Below are 21657 nucleotides of genomic sequence, written 5' to 3'. Positions count from 1 at the left end.
ATGTAATTTTATTTTAGTTTTCTCTCTGTCGTCTCTTTAAAATGTAAAAATCAATAAAAAAAAAAAAAAAAAAAAAATCATATTTCAATATTGTAACAAGGCCTCTATTTTGAAAATCCTGACCCGGAAGTAGCTAGCCGGTTGTAGGTGAGCGGAGAGCCAGCAGCGGTTGAGCTGTCCTCCTCCTCCTCGTCTTGTCTCCTCCTCCCTTCTGTCCTCCTGTCTGTCTCCTCTTAACCTGTCACAGGACAACGTCCTTTCATACAGAGACAAGCAGCATTTAGTCCACGCTGCTGGGGGGGACACACGTCTCCGTGTTGGACAGACAGCCCGGGTCCAGTGTCTCATCCACGGCGGTGAGATGCCCAGAAAGGCGCGCTGCAACCTCCAGAGCTCGCTGAGATCCAAGCTTCATCACGGTGGAAACTAACCGTTTGCTCCTCCTCTTCATCATCGGTAGCCGGCTGGCGAGGTAAGAAATTAACGTAAAAATGTACGTTACACAAGCAGGCTGGCTGTGTGGACCTGTTTTTACATTAATCTTTGTTATCCAGACGTTGATATTCAGGTTATTGTGTGTGAGTGGTGTCGATGTAGGCGACGACAGAACGCTAATGACGTTAACGGTTTTAACGGTTTTAACGGTTAACAAACGGCCCAATTTAAGCTCGGTAGCTGTTAGTGATGACGGGAATTCAGGCTCTTTTTAGTGAGTCGGATCATTTGGCTCAGCTCACCAAGAAGAGAAGAGCCGGCTCTTTCGGCTCCCAAACGGCTCTTTTTGACCTATGATTAGTAATTGTGCACATATATCACTTAAGTTATTCAATATGATTATACTAAACCTTATAATTTCCAGAATACCATAATTTTACATGCTGCTTCGTTTCCGACTGTCACTCATCTTGTCTGCTTTTCGTGCACCATACCGCATCGCAACGCACCGCAGTGCACCGCAGCACACCGCAGCGCATCGCATTGCACCGCAACGCACCTCTGTTCATCGCAACGCACCGCACCGGAACGCAACGCTGCGTAACGCACCGCAAAGTAACCGCAGCGCTTTCTGTTAATTTTGAAGATTTTTTACCAATTGGCTGGTGTACGACTTATTATATTAGTAATAAAAAACAATTAAATAAATTTATATCTATGTATTTATTGGTCACATTTTGTTTTACAAAGTTAGGAAAGCAACGTTTAAGTAAAGCCTGATGTTTCCTTACACATAAAATAATGATCCCAGTCACTTCCACACAGTGAGGCAAACAGCTTATTGATTAAACGGTGGTATCGGAATCGGTACTCGGTATCGACCTATACCCAAAGCCCAAGTATCGCTATCGGTATCGAGACTAAAAAAGTTGAATTAGTGCATCCCTATCCAATTGACATTGCCACCTTGCTTTCCTAACTTTGTAAAACGAAATGTGACCAATAAACACATAGATTTATTACACGCCATTGTTGAATACTCGATTCTGATTGGTCAATCATGGCGTTCTGCGGTCTGTTATTTCTTTATAGCAGACCGTTGCTATGGGCGCAGCTCTGATGTCGGACTCTGGTGGACTGTTTTTGTCAAAATATTGATTTCTTAAGTAAGTAGTCATGTAATTAGCGGGATAATGTGCAGCTAGCAGGTCATTGTTGTGAAAGAAACCCCTTCCTGACGATGTGTCGGGGTTTCTTTCACAACAATGACCAGCTCGCTGTACATTATCCCGCTTACATACATTTATTTAATTACTCTTTATTATTAAAATGATGTGTACACCAGCAACTTGGTAAAAAATCTTCAAAATTAACAGGAATTACAATTCAAGTGTGAACCTTTTTAATGCAACAACAAATTGGTAAAAACTTAAACAGGAATTTAAAGTACAGTATATAATGTGTATAGTATATAAACATAGAATTGAATAGATCGACACCATTGTCACCGATATCCGATTCCAGCTATTTGAATCAGTATTGGCCCGATATCCGATCCGGTATCGGTAACGGTGCATCCCTATCTCGACCGCAAACGTCCTGTCATTTTCACGTTAAAGAGACATTTCTCTAAAACTGAATGAGCGCTGTCGGATGTCTAAAGACAAATATTCAGTCATGCATTTCAGCACATTTACTCAGTTTAGAGCAAATAACAGTTTGTTACTGAGATATACATAAGCAATGCAGGTGTTTAGGGTTCTTCTTAGTGATAACACGATAACAAAGCTGAAGGTTTTAGAGTAGGGCATTCGTTAGAGATGTTACACTGGATGTGCAGTAGCTAAGATTAGGCTGCAGCTTCCCTCCATCATATATAGGGGCACACAGACACTCCATCTCCAAAGGCAGTAGCTATGAAGCCAGTCATTTCCATGGCAGAATAAACTTTTCACTTGGCAGCAAATTGTTTTAATAAGCTGAACATTGTGACCTGACTGTGTGTGCTGCCTTCCTTGACCTGATTGCACATCCATCTTAGCAAACTGGAGGTTGCAGCCACTATGAGAGTGAAATCTGGGACAGCCCAAGTCAACCTAAAAAAGGTGACCATGTGACGCATTCCCTCCATAGTTTCTTATCTCTATTCATATTTAAGTAGGGCACCACTCTGGATATCTGCAACTAGCAATGTTCAATGGTAATAGTTTGGATATCAACGTGGTTGAAATGTATATTTTGTTATCTTAATGTATTAACAAATCATAAGTTCACATTGGTGCCAATGATAATCGGTCTAGTTGCCACCGATTCCAATATTTTTAACCATTTTTAATAGGGATGCACCGATACCGGATCGGATATCGGGCTGATACTGACTCAAATAGCTGAATCAGATATCGGTGACAATGGGGGCCAATTTATTAAATTCAATTCTATGTTTATATACTATATACATTACATACTGTAATTTTAATTCCTGTTTAAGTTTTGACCAATTTGTTGCTGCATAACAGAGGTTTAGTTGCTAGTTTACGATTTATTATTTTAATAAATAAGAACAATTATTTATATCTGTGTATTTATTGGTCAACAATGATCCCAGTCTTTTCCACACAATGAGGCATACAGCTTATTGATTAAACACTGGTATCGGATCGGTACTCGGTATCGGTACTAAAAAAGTTGGATCGGTGCATCCCTAATTTTTAACTAACCAGTATTTTTTTTAATGGAGTACCTCTCCTTAGTAGATATACAGTATATATTTATTTTCTGTTTGTAATCAGGTGTGAAAAGTCAGTGTCATGACTGGAGCTGAGACTGAGGATGATATTCCATTAGGAGAAAGGAAGACTGTCACAGACTTCTGCTATCTCCTGGACAAGTCCAAACAACTCTTCAATGGGCTAAGGTCAGTTTTTACTCACTCTGTTGTCTCCTGTCTGCTGGACTGCATTCTGTAATCAAGCATTGCAGTGGCTATTTTGAAAAAAATACATGCAATGTAGAGGAATGATTGGTAAAGAATCCATCCTAGTATCCCTATGTATGTTCATATTGGATGATTGTGCAGTGCAAGATGTACATTCATTGCCAGCCTCTAGTGTCAATACAGGAAGTAGCATGGCCTTTATGTGCAGATATGGAGGTCAGGGTGGTGGATGGGTGTGTAGAGTATCCGAGTTTGTGTCTAGTCACAATCAGTTGATGTTCCTATGGTAAAGTATGGAACATAATTTTATTAATTTCCAGGTCTGGATTAGTATGGAAAAAAGACAAGAGAGAATGGAAAAATATTTTTTCCAGACTATTCTGTTTTCTAAAATATAATATTCAGAATTTATAAAAAAAATATTGACCATTCAAGCGGCAGAGTGTTTTTCATGGCGTTTGGAGCAGCCAAAATGTTTACCACCACGTGAGGTGGCGCGGGCCAGAGCGAGCTTGATGTCGTCGAAAGCAAGGCAAGAAGTAGGCAATGGCGTGTAGTGGCCCTACAGTGTCTACCTCAGGAAACATGATAGCATTTAAGCACGACGCATCACTGACATGAATAGACTCATACTATTTATGTCTATTTTAACTTCCCTGATCTGGAAATAGAAGCTTTTTTTTCTTGTGATTAAATGAAGCAATTATCAGCTGAGCATCACTGACCTATTTACACCATTTATAGGATAGTTGTGATTGCTTGTAGACTTATTGGTTATCACGGTTACACAGTGCCATCTCAACTTTCTGTATAATGTCTGTGCTTGCTTGTCAGAGATTTATGGAATATTTAATTGAAATTCCAGTTAATCTACCATATATTTACTTGCACATTACTGTGATTTCCCTGAATTTCAAATCATCAGTGTTATGAAAAGCCTCCTTACCAGAGGCCTGTACTACGCAACAAAACTACAACTTCTTTAGGTTTAGGCAACAACATTTTTTTTTTGAGAAAAACATCGTGTTTTGAGTTAAAATAACTATGAACACATAGACAACTACACATTGTTTGTTTCACACAGGATGTGAACTCCAGTCTCTCGGGTGAAAGTCCTGCATTATACTATACTATACTACCGCACCTGACTTCCGCTTCTGCTCCTGTCATAATTACTACGGTCGCGACAGGTCGCTGTTGTGTTCTTTTATACCTTCTTTCGGTGATCTACAATGTGAATAGATGATAAAACATACTAGTGGGTGTAATAGGCCCGTATTGACCCACATCTATGGGGCTTATAGCGACTGATAACGCCTATTTAATAGCCTGCACAGTAGGAATGGTTTTAGCTCGCCTGGTGCATGTAGAATAAATAACCGGTTTGCTTCTGTTCCAACTTCTTCAAACCAAGATCCAGAGCCAGATTGAGTCTCACATTATGGCTGTTTTTGTTGTGCTATTGTTACAGTGGATATCACAATAAGCTCAGAAAGACTGTAGAGTGCAAACACACAGATTGGCCATCTGGAGTAGTACAGTAGTAGTCTGTGAACCTGTGATCTGGTGGCGAGCCAGGAAGGACAACAATGATGGAGAAAAAAGAAAAGGGCCAGGCTCTTGAGCTGGACTGATAGATGGATGCATAATATGATGGATTCGATAGATTAACTGCTTTCTGTTTTTATTTATTTATTATTTTATCCTGTCATCGTTGATTTTGGGTACATCTGTTAGTTGAGAGTGACACACTGAGTTTTTGGTATATTAGTCAGAACCGATGCTGCGTTCTCTGGTCATACTTGAATCACTGACAGAATGACTTGATCATCAGCTCAAAGCACACATTTTAAAGGCCTCAAAAACAATCCCACACGAAATGACTGAAATAGTGAAACACACACCATATCTGACGTTTTCATTTCATTTTGGTCGTTCAAAATTAGCTCCAGCAATCACAGCTTTTTTTTTTCTTACCAAACCATAATTGTTTTATAACAGAAAATTACTTAACAATTTTGATAACCTGTTAGTAGTTTGAACATTCACTGGTAACAGCTTTTTAAATGTGAGGATAAACTACTTTTCTCCATTTGATATCATTGTGTACAGTTAATCTTTGAGTTTGGTCAGACAAAAACTGTCTGACCAAACTGTCTGACTTACTGGTATGTTTTATGGTTGTGATGTTGTTCGCAGAAGAGCACAGGGCATGATTCCACAAGTTAGGATTAAATATAGATGTACGGGTGTGGTTAGGGTTAGTGCAACACTCTCAGTGGAGAGGCTGTATCAATGAGCGAAAGGACTCCCATTCCTTTGGTCTAGCTCGATTCCTGCAAGAGGCAGCAAATCCATCCTATGAAAAATATTAAACACTCACCAACCGTCAGCCAAAGAAGATTAATTTCTCCGTTGTTGAGCGTAGCATGTTACCTATTCTGTAGCATTCAACTGTTAAACTGGGCATACACTGTATGATTTTAGAAATGTTTTTGTGTACTTCCTACCCCTACTGTACGAGTAGATCATTTTGCAATGTAAAGCCAAAGCTCACGATTTATGTGCTCACACTGTACGGTCTGATGGTCAGCCACGACCTGAGTGTTCACACTGTACGTGTAAAACAGAAAAAAAAACAGTGCTGGTTGGCTCCTGCGGGCCGTTCTGGCTGTTGACAGCTGCCAATAAAGATTGGTTTGAAAGCTCCGAGGCAGAAATTCGGTCCGACTCTAAAATGAGTCGTGCAGCTCAAAATTTGGACCAGAAACGGGCTAAAATCATACAGTATATGCCCAGCTTTAGTCTCTAACAGTTGAATTGGAAATTGGTAATGAAACTGGGAATTGGTCCTTGAGATCCACAAAGGGAAAAATGGGCATTAACTACTCCACTCTATGCATAATAATCTACAGGCCATAAAGCCAAGTAAGTATGTTATGTACAAAATACTGCATAAGTGTGCGTCACTTGAAAGAACTGAAAGGTCGGGGCTCTGGTGTCCAGACCTCGAGGAACAACAGCTGTCTTTCCCAAAATGTTTAAGTGTTCCTTTAATTGAAGTTTGGTTGATTGTAGAGCTGAAAGTATTTAAAGATGTTATGTATGTGACTGTGTCTCTTTTCTCTCCTCCTCTGATTATTATTATTATTGTGCTCTTTGCTGCAGAGACCTTCCTCAGTATGGACACAAGCAGTGGCAGTCCTACTTTGGACGGACTTTTGATGTCTACACTAAGCTGTGGAAATTCCAGCAGCAGCACAGGTTATTTCCATCTCTTATTAGTTCACGTTGTTTTTCCAAGTTAGAAGAGGCGGATGTGTCGTGTTTCAAGTATCCGGCTCAGGGTAGAATCACCTGTCAAACTGAGGGTGGTGTCATCAGAATGAGGAAAAATATTGAGTTTGGATGTGATTCCTCCATGTAGTAATTTAAAAACCTAGATGGGCTTACAAACAAATTTTGACATAGCATATAGCATATGTCATTTGCCAGATGTTCTGTCACACTCTGGTTGAATTATATCGTTGTCTAGTGCTCAGTATTATATGTTTTAATTTATTGACAGGCAGGTTCTGGACAGTCGGTATGGCTTGAAGAGATGGCAGATTGGGGAAGTTGCATCCAAAATCGGACAGCTTTACTACCACTACTAGTAAGTCAAACTATGTCTCTTGGGGGGGCTCTGACTGTTTGGGCATCTCCAAGCGGACCTGCTACTTTGATTCATGTATGTGGAGCAGCGCAAAGTGCAAAAGGGCTTCGTGAAGTGGAATATAGATAAGAGGGAGTGGTGATTGATAAATCCACTCTCACCTTGAAGTGTATTGAAATTAGGGGTGTAAGAAAATATCGATACACATGAGTATTGAGATATTATGTTGTGTGATACTGTACTGATTCTCCAAAACAAATCTGCTATTTGATCTTTCGGAGGTTGTTACCATGTCATACTAGCTTGTCGCGAAGGAGGCTTAAGTTACACACAATTTTGGCGAGGAAAAACTGGTATGCCGACTTTCAAAGGGGTCCCTTGATATCTGACCTTTAAAGGCAGAGTTGACGATGTTCTCCAGTATCGAATCGTTACCCTTGTATCACGATACGTATCGTATCGCCAGATTCTTGCCAATACACTAATTGGAATGGTATGAATGTATTGAAATGTGCTCCACTCCAGAGATGGTAATACACTTTCTACTTCCTAATGTTGATTGACAGCCTTCGTACCTCAGAAACAAGTTACCTGAATGAGGCCTTTTCGTTCTACTCAGCCATCCGTCAGCGCTCCTACTACTTTCAGGTCAACAAAGAGGACCGGTAAGTTCCAAACATTTCTTAAAATTTTGTGAGTTGCAATTTCCTGAAGTAGACGCCTTTATTTAGTATATAATAAAATGCTCGGACATTTAGTTTTTTAAAGATTTTTAAGTCTTAACGAACAAGTCTTTAAATATGTCCGTCCTTTAATGTGGATTTGTTTGATTTTACAAGTTCATATTGTCTCCTCTTCTCTTTTATCAGGCCAGAATTAGTAGTGAAGAAGCTTCGATATTATGCCCGCTACATAGTCGTCTGTTTACTGCTGAACAAGATGGACCTAGTCAAAGTTTTGGTAAAGGTATGGAAACAAGTTTTCTTTAAACCAGAATATGTATCAATTCAATTTCAATTCAATTCAATTTTTGCCCGATGATGCCAACAAATTTTTGCCTACTGAAGCTTTAAGTTATTTGCTTTTATGCTTTTATTGTGGCGGTCATATCTGAAAAGCCCCACGCACTTTTATTATGAATGTAACACAAGTCAAACTTTTGCAGTAGAGTGTAAAAAAAAAAAAAGTATTTGTAAATTTGCACGACCTTCATGGAACTTCATGCCCGTCTGCTACCTGCAGGAGTTATCTGAGGAAATCGAAGACTACACCCAGCGATTCAACACGGAGGACCAACTGGAGTGGAACCTGGTTCTCCAGGAAGTGGCAGCTTTTGTAGAGGTAAGTTACCCTCCTGATGTAACACAACACATTAGTGCTTTCAATGTTGTCTATTTTATTATCCATAATGAATGTTACAGATTTGTTTGATTAGATTTCCCTGAGGTCCGCTGACTTCTTGCGGTATCTTATAAAAAGATAGTAAATGCCCATAATTGTGTAATCTGTAACAGGGCAAGACAAATGGAGGGTTGAAGTTAAATACTGACATTAAAACATTAATCCCCTGAGACCCGCCCTCCCGACTGACTTTACTGTCTTTCAGAGGCTCTAGTAGTTACAGTTTTAGGGCTAGAGTGAAGACACAGATATCATTTAAAACTAAAAAAAAACCTAAAGAATCCATTGGTACCAACTATGTCATGCTATTATGTCTGGAAGGAGGCTAAATAACGCTCCAAAATTGGGCTAAAGTTTAGCGAGGAAAAACTGGCATGGCCATTTTCAAGGGGTTCCTTGACCTCTGACCTCAAGATATGTGAATGAAAATGGGTTCTATGGGTATCCACGAGTCTCCCCTTTACAGACATGCAATTGGGTATCACTGTAAAGCTGAGACTCTTGTGGATCCAATGAGCTCAACTGTATTCATGTGTGTATAAAATGACCTGTGGTGACCTCTAGGATAATCACAGCCTCATGAAACTTTACAGCCAACAGCTGTGGCTCACTGTTGTTTCTCTCCATTTTTTTAAAACAGGCAGATCCAGTGGTAGTTCTGAATGACAACAGTTCTGTTGTTGTCACCAGCAATCGGCTGCTGGAGGGAAGTGTGCCTCCACTGGAACAAGGCATGGTGGTTGGGCAGCTCGTCCTTGCAGATGCACTAATCATCGGCAACTGTAACAACCAGGTTTTAACCCACTAATTCTAATTCACAGTTCCTAACCCTTCATACACATCAACACTGTCTTATTGAAGAAAAGTTGTTGTTGGCTCTCAAACAAAAACGATATCAAACACACCTTTTGAATATACAACTTACCAGTATTAGCTGCAGTTCTGTTGTCTCTGATGTTTCATCTTACATTGCTCTTGAATAGTAGTTTCACTGGGGATGCACCGATTGTGAAATTCTGGGCCGATATCGATGCTTTTGTTTATTTTGTTTCTGCTGTTATTTGTTCCCCTTTTTGTGCCAGGGAAACAAAAACCTCTTCATCTTAAAAAAAAAATAACTGAGCTGTTTTAAAGCCTTAGCGATTAGAAACATAAGCAGTGTTTCCCACACATAGACTTTACTTGGGCGTGAACTGAGATAATTCAGAAACTGTAAAAGATATTTAAAAGCTGAATCATACCTTAATAGTTCAAAGTCTTGTAACCCGTTCAAAGTTTAAATGAAGTCTGTAGCTGAAAGTATGCGGAAGCAGTAGCATTTCAAAGTGGAGTATGTTTAAGAGGATTTGAAGATTTTCTCCATTGTAAAAAAATTCAAATAATTTTGATAGTTGAACGGTTTCTGTTGCTCAAATTATGCAGAAGTAGTTAAAGAAATAGAAGTTGAAGAAACCTCAGAATAGCAACACTGGGTGAATCAGCATAAACAAAATAAACAGAAAAAGTACGAGGGCGCAACACTGAGGCTGCTACTCGCGGCACCATCTTGGATCAATTCTATAATAGACCTACCTTACTGACTAAAAACTCCCTACAAAGCTGATTTAAACAGGATTTTAAATGTAATGTTTGCTCATTTCTTACCATTGTGGCAGCTCTGATTTGTCTTTGTCATCTTGTCAACCTGCAAACAATTCCCTTTGTACTAAATAACCTGAGCTTTCATCTGTCATCTGTCAAACCACAAATGCCTAAATTACTAATCCTCCACAAATCTCTCAGTGGTGAGGTAATGTCAGTGTTGTTTTCTTCCTTTTTTTTTAGGTGAAGTTCAGTGAGTTAACCATCGATATGTTCCGCATGCTTCAAGCTTTGGAGAGGGAACCAGTAAACCTGGCCACACAGACCTCGAAACAAGGAACGCTGGTGAGTGTCATGTCTGAGAGAAAAGTAGAGGGAAAAAAGCATCAGCGGTTCTTATTTCCTGTTATATTATCTAAAAATGACAATGTAGATATCTACAATTGAGTAGGAATTAAAGATATCTGGAACTGGAATTATGACTAGTCAGAATTTAATTGTGGATATCCGTAATGACAAACCTCATACACATGAATACACATGAATACACGCAAAAGTAGTTTGAATCGTACTAGTCAAAATAAAATTAGGGATATCTTGAATTAGAGTTTTGACTAGGCAAAATGACGTTGCATATCTCTAGTTATTAAATGTTAAAACAGCCTTCCATAACTACCTGTATCTCACCGTTTGGCGTTTAATAGCAGCCCTGTAATCATGCTGCAGTATGATTGAGTGCTGAGTGAGTTGCATCATTCCCCCACTGGTGTCTGACTTATTTAGGGTTACAAACATGATGACAAAATGAATTGCCTCCCAGAAGACTGGTTACCTTGGCGCACATAAAGTAAACTGGAACTGAAATATGAACAGTAATAATATTAAATATTTTTTCCCACAGGAACCCAATGAGAAGCCAGCTAAACGAGAAAACCCTCACAAGTATTTGTTGTACAAGCCAACATTCAGCCAGCTTTTTACTTTCTTGTCTGCCTCTTTTAAGGTCAGTGTTCACTTTCATCATAAATAAATGAAATAGTTAACGGTCTATTATTAGACATGCATCTGTCATCCTCGAGGATCACAAGTGCTGGCTTGTCTATTTAGATTCTCACCTTTCCACTGCTAATGAACATCTAAACGTTTATTATTTTCTTGTTTCACTGAGAGAACATTGATCCCTTTCACATAATCTGGACCCATATTTGGTTTTCTTCTGCAGCCCCTACTCATTATTCTATTTTCTGCTTTAATTTGATTAATTTAATGTCAGCATTTAAAGTACATGTAGCACTTACATCTAACATAATCATAATACTATTACTATTTTTTTTTTTTTTTTCCCTCGTTGCTCTGATGTTCAGGAATTGCCTGCCAACAGCGTTCTGCTCGTCTACCTGTCAGCTACTGGAGTCTTCCCTGCCGGGCATTCAGATTATGAAGGTAAAGGTAAAGGTACTAATGCATCAACGTCCAATCTTTTTAAAAGCAAACATCGACTAAACATGCTAACCTAATGTGGTGTAGAGTTGGAAGTTAAAGTTATGATCTATATGTCTTAATCAATCATTTCTTTTCAAGTTGAAGCAATATCTGTTTTGAACATTTCCCGTAGGCCCGTATGATTTTGGAGGAGTTCTCACGAATACAAATCGAGATGTGGTCAACGGAGAGACGGTGCAGAAGAGGAATCAGGCCCAGAAAGAAATGCACTGGTGGTTATTAATTTATTTATCATTTTTCAAAATGTTCAATTCATATTTTAGGAAAAAGAAATACAGTTTAAATATGTGTAACAGAAGAATGCTTCCTGTGAGAACTAGGAGGAAAATCAGTTTGCTTGTTGTGACTAATGACATATATCTATATTTATATCTATCTGATTTAAATCTGTCTGACTCAGTCTGACGTCTGACTGCAGCCCTCTCTCTCTGTGTTAATAACAAGCTTACACTCTCTAACCATGTGTACACAACTTCAGCCGTGGCAGAAGCTCACTGTAGACTTGCTGCAATAGAAAAGCAGGTTCCTGACATTTACTTTGTTTGTAACGTTGCAGCCTTCATCCAGGGGACTTATTCCCTTTCACCCGGAAGCCACTTTTTGTCATTGTGGATTCTACAAACAGCACAGCCTACAAGGTATGTGAACAGGTTACCTGAAGAAGAAAAACAACACATCTATATCCGAAGTTTTGCAACTGTGAGGGAGAGTTGATGGGGCGGCATGGGGAGAACGCGATAACACATTTATACTGCATGCAAAAAACTGCATGTGATTATCATAAAGTGGGCGTGTCTGTAAAGAGGAGACTCGTGGGTACCCATAGAACCAATTTTCATTCACATATCTTGAGGTCAGAGGTCAAGGGGACCCCTCTGAAAATGGCCATGCCAATTTTTCCCTCGCCAAAATGTAGCCCTATTTGGAGCGATATTTAGCCTCCTTCGTGACAAGCTACCATGACATGATTAGTACCAATGGATTCCTTAGGTTTTCTAGTTTCATATGATATCCGTGCCTTCACTCTGAACCTACTAGAGCCACTGAAAGACAGTAAAGTCGGTCGGGATCGCGGGTCGGTTGGGATCGCGGGTCTCAGAGCGTACTTTTAAAACACTTATCCCCAGATTGCAGCAATGTGTGTCAAAATTCTTTCTCAGTCAAATCTGAACACTCAGACATACAGTACACATATTTTAAGATTCAGTGTGACTCACACTTTCCGAGGATATCATTATCTTCAATGTCCATCATGAATAAAACATCCATAAATTTGCACCTTATAACTCCACCTGAGAATCATCATGTTTTTATATTTTCTTCAGTATCAAAGTAATCTAGTGATAGTTGTCTGTACATCCATGGGTATGCTGCAATCAGGAACTGCTAATAGCTAATTCAATTTACTTTTAATGGAGACAAAATTTAAACACATGTAGGCAAAAAACAAACTGACTGACTCCGTGGCAACTCCCTGTTTACATGTTGCTCTAAATATTTATTGACATCGAGTGGGGTGATTTAAAAACCTGTTATGTATAGGATATGGTCACACTGTGAATGTACTGTATGTTCTTATCAATAATATGACTTTCTCTGTCTTTTGTTTATCCTAATAGCACTTCACAAATCTGTTTGGCCAGCCTCTGGTATGCCTACTATCACCTACAGTATATCCCAAGAGTGTGCAAGGTGTGTGTCACTCTAGAGCAACGTTCATTAAGTCAACAAAAAACTGCAGATTTTTATTAGCTGGCAGTTCTACAGAATTCCAATCAAATACTTAATGTTTGATTTAGAAATCAGTCCTTATCTAATAACCTAAATTTTGGTTCATTTAATTTTAAAATTTCCCTTTGTGTATGTATTTTATGATGCAATCACATTTTTAGGTAGACCTTTTAATGCAAAAGATAGTGAGGCTGCTTCTTTCACAAGGTCTTCAGGCACCGTGTTTATGTGAACATGGAGAGAAAACGTGTGTCATGTTCTCACTTCCTACCTGTGTCGTGTCTCTGCTTACCTGTTCAGATCAGTCTCAGCGTGGGAGTCTCTTCACTCTGTTCCTCTACAGCCCACTCTTGGCCTTCTCCTCTGTGTGCGGCTTAAGCAGCGTTCAGCGAGGCCTGTGGGAAAGGGCTCAAGAATTTCTTCGTAAAGTCTACCGTGACATTGGGCAGATGATAACTCGATCACGGAACATAGGTAATAATAATAATCATAATAACTGTATTTATATAGCATATCAACTGATCAATTAATTGACACATTTCTTTCAGCACTAAAATGTTCTAATGTTTCACCGTCTCCGCAGATCAAGCCTTTTTGCAATTCTTTGGTGACGAGTTCCTTCGGTTGCTGCTGATCCGCTTTGTGTTCTGCTCAGCTGCACTGAGGCTGCATAAACTCTTCCGGGTAAGTCACTGCTGCAGTGGATTTCCTACAGAAGTTGTTTATTTGAATGCCAAAAATGCATTGTACGGTTAAGAGCCCAGCACTTTAACACGCATTCACGCACCATCGGACACATAGAAGCCACACTTCATGCACACTTCAGAGCATCTATTCAGAGCTGAGTGTATCCCATAAATCACCACAGTCTACTGCACTACACCAGCATAGTTGCTACTGGTAATACACCTACGAGCTACACTCCCAAGCTGTAGGAATGTCATAAAGAAAAGAGAGACAGAAATGGTATTTATTCTGCAGAATTTTGAAGGCAAAGGTTAGATTTTTTGAGAGTGACTCCTGCCGATTAGTGATGTAAAAAAAACAGAAACAATAATAATTTTATCAGGCAGTGCAGCAGCTTGGGGATGACTGCTGGTTAGCTGATTTGTTTGAAGTTCCAAGCATTCTGGGAATATTTTGGAAAAGCTCCATTTTTTTTTAGTGGGAAAAAACGTTTTAGACTGGATGGAGGGCCGAAGAGAGGAAAAGATGCTTTTACACATTTAACTGGTTTAGTGTGGACGTGTGCTGCAGTTCACGGCGGTGCGCCGCTGCAGAATGAATATAGGGGAAACACTGGAGTGGATAAGGCTGCACAATTAATCAAATATTAATCGTGATCACAATATATAATATATATATATAAATCAGTGAATAATTGTGATAAATAATCGTGATCTCAATATTGATCAAAATAATCATGATTATCATTTTGGCCATAATCGTGCAGCCCTAGGAGTAGATATCTGGCGTTAATAAAAAACAATGTTTTTGGCTTGCTGGTGGTTCCTGTTGGCCTGGCAGCTCCCCAGCTCTGACCACAGTGAAACACTAAACAAGTCCTGGCAGCTAGTAATGACAGTATATAGTATCCTTCAGAGCACGTTTGTTGTGATATCTGACTCCGATGTGTTTGGTGTTGTTGTCTTGCAGGAGTGCCAGAGCTTCCCGGAGTCGTACCCTGAGCTCCCTAAACAGGATACAGTGGAGAGCAGCCTTCTACAGAAGCATATTTTGGAGCTGGCGACTATGCTGGACGTGCAGAGCCTATTTTGGGATGATCCACTGGAAGCCTACTAACATCTTTCGCACAGGGCAAAAATGGCATACGTGTACATACAGACTCCGCTGCCAGAGCTCTCACAGTTGTCTTTGCTTTTTTTACAGGTAATGAAAAATAACTGATTCAGCACATCCAAGTTCACGCCCTGCATTTAACTGTTAACTTGTGGAAGCAAATGTAGTGCAACATTTAAATGTTCACATAAAATAAGCCAGAGTTTAGTGTAGATTTCCACCATTTTTAGTCTCAGCGGCTTGGCTCGTAAATATACGCATCATGTAAGAGTAAACAAACAGTGAGAGGCTGCAAATAACTTTTCTACTCACCATTCCCCATCCGAACGTAAGGTTGCAGCCTCGAACTATATTCCTCGTCAGATAAGTGTTGGCAGTCTTGGTTTCGTGTCTTTTTTTAAATAATATTTATCATTGTTTATCAGAGTGAAGGTTGTGGAAGCCTTAAGGATAGAGAGAAATCTATCTGTATGAAGGCAAAGCGGGGTGGTGTTGAGAGGGAACACAGTGCTAAACTAAACCCTTCACTGCATCAGTAAATATTAGTATGATGTTAGCACATTAATCGTTCACTAGGCTGGAATATGAAAGATTTCACCAAAAATGTTATTACTGGTATTTGCCAAACAGTGCTTGCTGTGCAACAGCTTAACTTGTAGCAGGCTGAGGTGCATGAGATCATGTTGTGTTGCGTGTCGTAGGTCCTCATTAGTTGGAAAGATATCACACTCCTTTGGGACATTAACCAGCAATCCATCTAAATACCTTTAACTTGTACGTCGTTTCGGTGCGTTTTGAGAGTGATCGTTAAAGCTTTTCCATATCACTGTGCTGTATTTGCATGCAAAAGGCAAACGAAATGTATCCATTTTGTTGTTTTATCCACAAAGAATGGCCTCCCAACTTTAAGGATATAAAAAAAAGGGTTGTAGATTTTAAAACGGCATGGGGGCTGGGGAGGAAATGTGCATGTGTTGCATGGGCCTGTACATTTGTAGTTGTGTCAGCAAATGAAGACAATCTAGTTTGACAACAGAGGGGTTGAAGGAAGGTAGCATGGTATGCACACCCACATTTTTTTCATTGCTTTTTTTTTAGAATCATTACTTAGTGACACCAAAACACCTCTGTAACCTAAATGATTCCTACCAGAATATCATTGGCAACACCAGAATCTCCCTCCTGCAGTCAGGTTACTTTCCTGGGTTTTACTTTTACCGTTGATCCGGTGCTTCAAGCTCACAGATGCTGCCATCTTTGTCAGTTACTGACGCCACAAAACAAACAGATGTAGTGAAAGGGAGGATGCCTGGGTGGAGCTGAGGAGGGATGAACAAGTAGTAACCACCACGGCTGACTTGAACTGTTAAGAACAATTGAGACCATGACCATTGTGGTTGTTTTTTTTTACTTTGTCTTCACTGTCAACCCTCAAAATTTCCCACAACAACCAAAAATCTAAAGATATTCATTTGGCAATGAATCAAAGAAGCATCAGATTTCAGAACAATTGAGCTTCTGAGGCCCTGTTCAGACCTGGTATCAACATGCTTCCTAAGTACAGATGTGAACGCACTCAAGACGCATTGAGATCGGATCTTTCAGACCACATTCAGAGGTGGTCTGGGCCACATATGGCGACATTCTTTTAGCAGTTTGTACGCGAACATGTCCTGGACCACATTAAGGAGGACGTGGAGGACGTCCCGCTGGGATCCGCGGGCCTCTGAGCTCCTCATGTGAATAGACAGTCAGACGCGAGCGCTGGTCTGCCTCGCAGCATGGAAACGGCCTCTGTGCTCTACTGTATTCCGTCCGTAAAACTGTATTTTATTAAAATATATCTTATCTATAGGCTACATATCTACAGACTATCAGATTAGGCACAATACGTGCATTATTATTATCATACTGTCGGAGATGTGTCGGTGTTTTTATTCCGCTGCTTTGCACGGAGCTGACGCCAGCCCGCCCGCCCGCCTGCTCCCTTTCATCCCCGGCTCTCTGAAGCTCTGTACCACGCTGTTGCCTGGCAAAGGCAGCGGGACGGAGGTCTCCGGGGACCGCCGGTGCAATAACCTTAATAAAATGTACCCAAATTAACGAATATGTAGGATATTTCTACTGACATTCATGTAATATTACGTCACAACGTCTGCTGTATTAGCCATGTGTTAACTACGTGTTTATCTACATATAGAGAGGGGAAGTGAGATCGGATCACAAGTGGTCACTCATGTGGAGACGCATTCTAATGTCAGGTGTGAACAGACGTATTTAGAGCTGTCCACTTGTGTTCGGATCACTGAGAGCGCATGTTAATACCAAGTCTGAACAGGGCCTATAATAGCCTCATGAGAGCTACCCCAGCTAGCACTTCCAGAGACATAGTATAAGGACCTGTTCATTTACTTCATTCTCATTCGTTCTGTTTGAGTTATATTCTGCAGTAGAAAGTAGCATTTCAGTAGACATCAGAAGTCTGTTGTCAGACTGGTGCCAGAATTAAATCCCCCCCATGCTGTTTCACAGTACAGACATTTGAATGAAGAGAGCCCAGAGACCTGCTCTGTGGAGAAAAGGTGTGCTTGTTGACGTCAGTGGTCATGGGAACACCAGATGAATTTCTACATTTTAGACTAATCAGTGGTGTGCAAATTACACTGAAGCAAGGTATTGATATTATATTTTAGTTTCCAGGATTTTGTAGTTAGCATGTGCGAGAAGAGATGGGTTTTAAGCAGTTTCATGCTGCTGCGTGGTTCCAGATGCAGTTCTCTGGCTAGTTCTCAGTAATAGGTACCATTGTAATATTCATGTTTGTCCCAATAGCAGAAGTACTCAAAGATGGCAGCATCTGTCAGCATGTTTCCATCCAGTACCATGACGCTAAGGAGGATATTTCAAGTCCAAATTAACAGGAAGTAGCTGATTTTGATGTTACCTGCCTAAACATTTGGGCCAAGATATCTCCAAAACTACTCATCAAATTTCCGTTGCTGTGACTGTCCATGGTCCCGGTGACCTTTAGGGCCCCTTTTAGGCCAAAATGTTAGTTTGCACACAAGATATTTTATGATCTAATAGGCAGATTGCCATGAAATGTCCTCTAGCAAAAAGGATACGGCTGCTGTTTGTATTATTATAAGACCAAAACCAACGATGCATTTGTCCAATCTCTCAATACTCCCTACCTTACACTAATCTTTATCAAATATCTAGTTAGTTTTAAAGGCTCAGCAATTCCTTAAAACAGCTGGTATTTGTAGTTTTTAACAAATGTTACTCAAACAGGAGGAAATAGTGCGTTTGTTGGCACAGAGGAGTCAGATATATCAGGCTTTGGATACACAGACAATACTTGTTAGCAGGATACATTCATTTTTGGTGTTGGTCTTTTCATTGGATTTGTCGATAATTACACAATTATGCAGTATAATGCCACCAGACTTATCCTTTAAAAATTGTCGTTTTTAGCCCCACTTCAGTAAAGGCTCTTAGAATAGCTTAAAGCTAAATTGTCAGTATGTAGTATTGTTTTGTCCAGCACTACTCAGGCTACTAGCTCGGCTTTAGGCCTCTTAGTTTTTGTTTGGACAGTTTCATATATGTTTTGAGTTATGCTCCACATCATAAAGGTGCTAAATTCGAAATTCAGAGCATTAATATAGCATCAAACAACTATTGTCTATGTAAGCTATAGAGAAGTAACGTCTACCTGAGCAGAGAAGGAAGTCTCACTCTCCCTCTGTGTGTTGGAATCAGAGCTTCTCTGTGCTTTCAGTGCATGTTAGTGCATATGAGCGTGCTCCCTAGCTAGCTCACGGCCGCTGTACTGCAATGCTCTCAGATGACAGTTACAGCTGACAAAGCGTAGCGCCCCCCCCCAAGGTTAACATTGGCTGTATTCGAAACCGCATACTATACTAGTACGTACTGATTTGGCCAAAATGTAATATGCAGTATGCGAACAACAGCTAAATCTACAGTACGCCAAAAATACCTGGATATCGTACTGATTTGGAATAACTCTCCAGTATGTATCGTACCAGTCTACCTCGCCTATTTTATCCCACAATGCAAAGCGCTGGAACGGTACAGTCTGTAGTCGCAACAGCAGCCAAAAAGGCTTGTTTTTTGCATTTTCGTAGCTATTTCATCACTAAATTCACTTCAGAAAATTTTTGAGGCTAGAAAATCAACTGTGTCGATTTATAATATTGACAGTTTTAAGATATTAGATGGCAAATCGAACATTTGCTCCACCGTTTTCAGAGTTTTGAAGCTCCACAAACTGCCATGCGCTGTTAGCACCGTTAACTGCGAGCCGCCAGCTCAGCCATCGCCATGTTGAGAGCCTTGTGAAGGCAATGGATATGCTCTCAATTCCGTATTGAGCACCTTTAATACACCAAAGTAGAAACAAGCTGAAGGCAGGTTCATAAAGTCCGGGTGTTTATCACTGGGGATTTATTTCTGACACCGGCAGGAGGAGGGATTGCACAGGCCATTGTAGTGACGCTGATACTGAAACCAGCTGACCGTTAACTGCCCTTGACCAAAATGTTGATATGATGCGGTGATGCAGGAAGTAGCCAAGCAGACTGGTCGGGATTGAGATTTTTGAATTGACAAGAAATGAAACACTATTTTGTAGTGTTTATTATATTTATTGACATTGTTAGAGTATGTGTACAGATAATGTAAAGCAATTTTTTTGGCACAGATGTGTTTGTTCAGTATTTAGCAAGTCTATAAAATGTGTAATGAAGTTGAACTTAAGGACGAGCGACATGTTAAATGAGGCCAGTTTGTTCTTTGGCCATTTTTCTAAATATGTTATACATTCCAACTTTCCAAGGACTTGAAGAGAGGCAGAGGAAAACCACCGCTGTTTTCTCCATTTTACATTTGTCTGGGAAAGTGAGCCGTTTCTACATTTTCTTCTACTTTCATTGTAATATCAACCATGTTCCCTTGTGTTGACAGTTATGGTGATTAAGATATTGTAGGCTTGCACTTTATGAAGTTTAATATTGTTATGATCTTGTTGTTGTGCTTTAAGGGGAAAAAAAAGAAAATCCATCCATGTGAGTGTTCTTCATGCCAGCCCTTCACACTGGTGACCTTCTTTTTTACAAAAGAGTAAAAGTTGTGTGAGTCAGTGAAACATTTTCCTATAGGAACTGTTCATCTGCTGTCACTTTTTACACAGCCTCATCCTGAAATGTGTCAAACATGTTGGCTGATTTCCAAAAAAAAAGTTTTGAATAGGCAGCAATAACATGTTTATTTACGTGTGTGGAAGAATTATAAATCCTTGTGCTTTATAGCCAGTGGTGCTCAAAACGATGCTGTCGGTGGAGATTACAACGCCTATCATGATTTTTTTTTTTTTTACTTTACAAAGGAATAACAACAACAACAGCAAAACTAACATTTTACATGTTTGGACATCAATCAGGACAGAAGAAGAAGAAGTGAAGAAATGTATTTATTTAAACTTTAGTATTTCTATTTGTGTGAAAACAATGGAATTGTGTCGAGTCTTGTTGATACATCCACTTTTCACAATTATGTGCATCGTTCCGTTTTGTGTGTATACAAATGGAGAAATACAGTATTTTTCCCTGGGAATGTCAACACTGACACCCAGTTTGTAATGCTGCAAATATATAAATATTGCAAAACTTTCATCAGTTGGGCTATAGGCTCAATCACCATTGTGTTACCTCCTTTGGCTATAGATAGAGACTTAACAGATATTTATTTAAAGGTCCCATATTGTAAAAAAAAAAAAAGTGAGATTTTCATGTCTTTTTTTACGAGCATGTTTAAGTGCTATATAAATCCTGTGAAAGTATCGAAACGCTCAATCCATGCAGAAATACACCCAGCCTGTATTCAGAAACTCACACTGTCAGGATTTCTGTCCATTTGTGATGTCACAAATCTACAATCTGTATAGACCCTTTCACAGTTTCAAACCTAAACATTCTAAATGCGTCCCAGTTTATTGGTGCCTTCAAATGGGCTCGTGTTTACCATGTTTACCGTTTACACCCCCCTCCCCCCCCCCTCAGAGGCCATGGAAGTAAATTTTTCGGTGCATAATAAGTTAATATATTGTAATTTTAGTCGTATATTGTTTTGATATTCCATACGGCCTCATCTTCTTCCTCTGTCATTATGTCTTTGCATTTTCTGCATTATGTTACCCGCTTGCTAGCTTGCTAAATTGTTAGCCTCTGTGGCTTCTAGACGCCGACAGTAACGTTAATATTGCCGTTGCTTAGCAGTGGTGTTCTTCACGACTTAACCACTTGAACGCCAAGCATATCGTGTACACAACTTCCCATGTTGTAAACACGAGCTCACGAGTTTCATTTGAAGGCACCATACTGTATTTCCGGTTGCAGTGTTTGTGCATGACTTCAGTTCACAGGAAGTAAACATGGACCAAAGATGTTGCCTAGCAACGCAATTCCGTTGCACAAAATCGGAGCGTTTCAGACAGACAGTATGAGGAAAATAAAGCCGTTTTTTTTAACATTATCTAAACATGCTCTAGTAGAAACATAAAATACAAGTATGATCCTGAAAATGAGCACAATGT

At 39.8% G+C, this 21657-nt stretch overlaps 1 protein-coding gene across 3 annotated transcripts; it reads left to right on the top strand.

The window, feature by feature from the left end:
- The first annotated feature begins 50 nt into the window (after positions 1-50).
- On the top strand, positions 51-16473 carry scai (suppressor of cancer cell invasion). 3 transcript variants are annotated; one of them, XM_037753231.1, is made up of 17 exons: positions 51-472; positions 3225-3349; positions 6539-6634; positions 6939-7025; positions 7592-7690; positions 7895-7991; positions 8268-8366; positions 9067-9219; positions 10251-10352; positions 10909-11010; positions 11372-11456; positions 11623-11722; positions 12067-12148; positions 13130-13202; positions 13542-13715; positions 13825-13925; positions 14898-16473. In XM_037753231.1, exons 2-17 carry the CDS (start codon positions 3243-3245, stop codon positions 15042-15044), a joined length of 1704 nt encoding a protein of 567 aa, XP_037609159.1. In that variant the 5' UTR covers positions 51-472; positions 3225-3242; the 3' UTR covers positions 15045-16473. The 3 variants fall into 3 exon arrangements, with proteins under 3 accessions (XP_037609159.1, XP_037609158.1, XP_037609160.1); XM_037753230.1 differs by having other exon boundaries at positions 11372-11462; XM_037753232.1 differs by having other exon boundaries at positions 56-472; positions 11372-11450.
- The last annotated feature ends 5184 nt before the right edge of the window (positions 16474-21657 follow it).

This window comes from Sebastes umbrosus, chromosome 19 (genome assembly GCF_015220745.1).
Source record: "Sebastes umbrosus isolate fSebUmb1 chromosome 19, fSebUmb1.pri, whole genome shotgun sequence".
NCBI classification, from domain to species: Eukaryota; Metazoa; Chordata; class Actinopteri; order Perciformes; family Sebastidae; genus Sebastes; species Sebastes umbrosus.
Note: the sequence above shows the minus strand (reverse complement) of the source record. Positions and strands in the feature narration are given on the sequence as shown.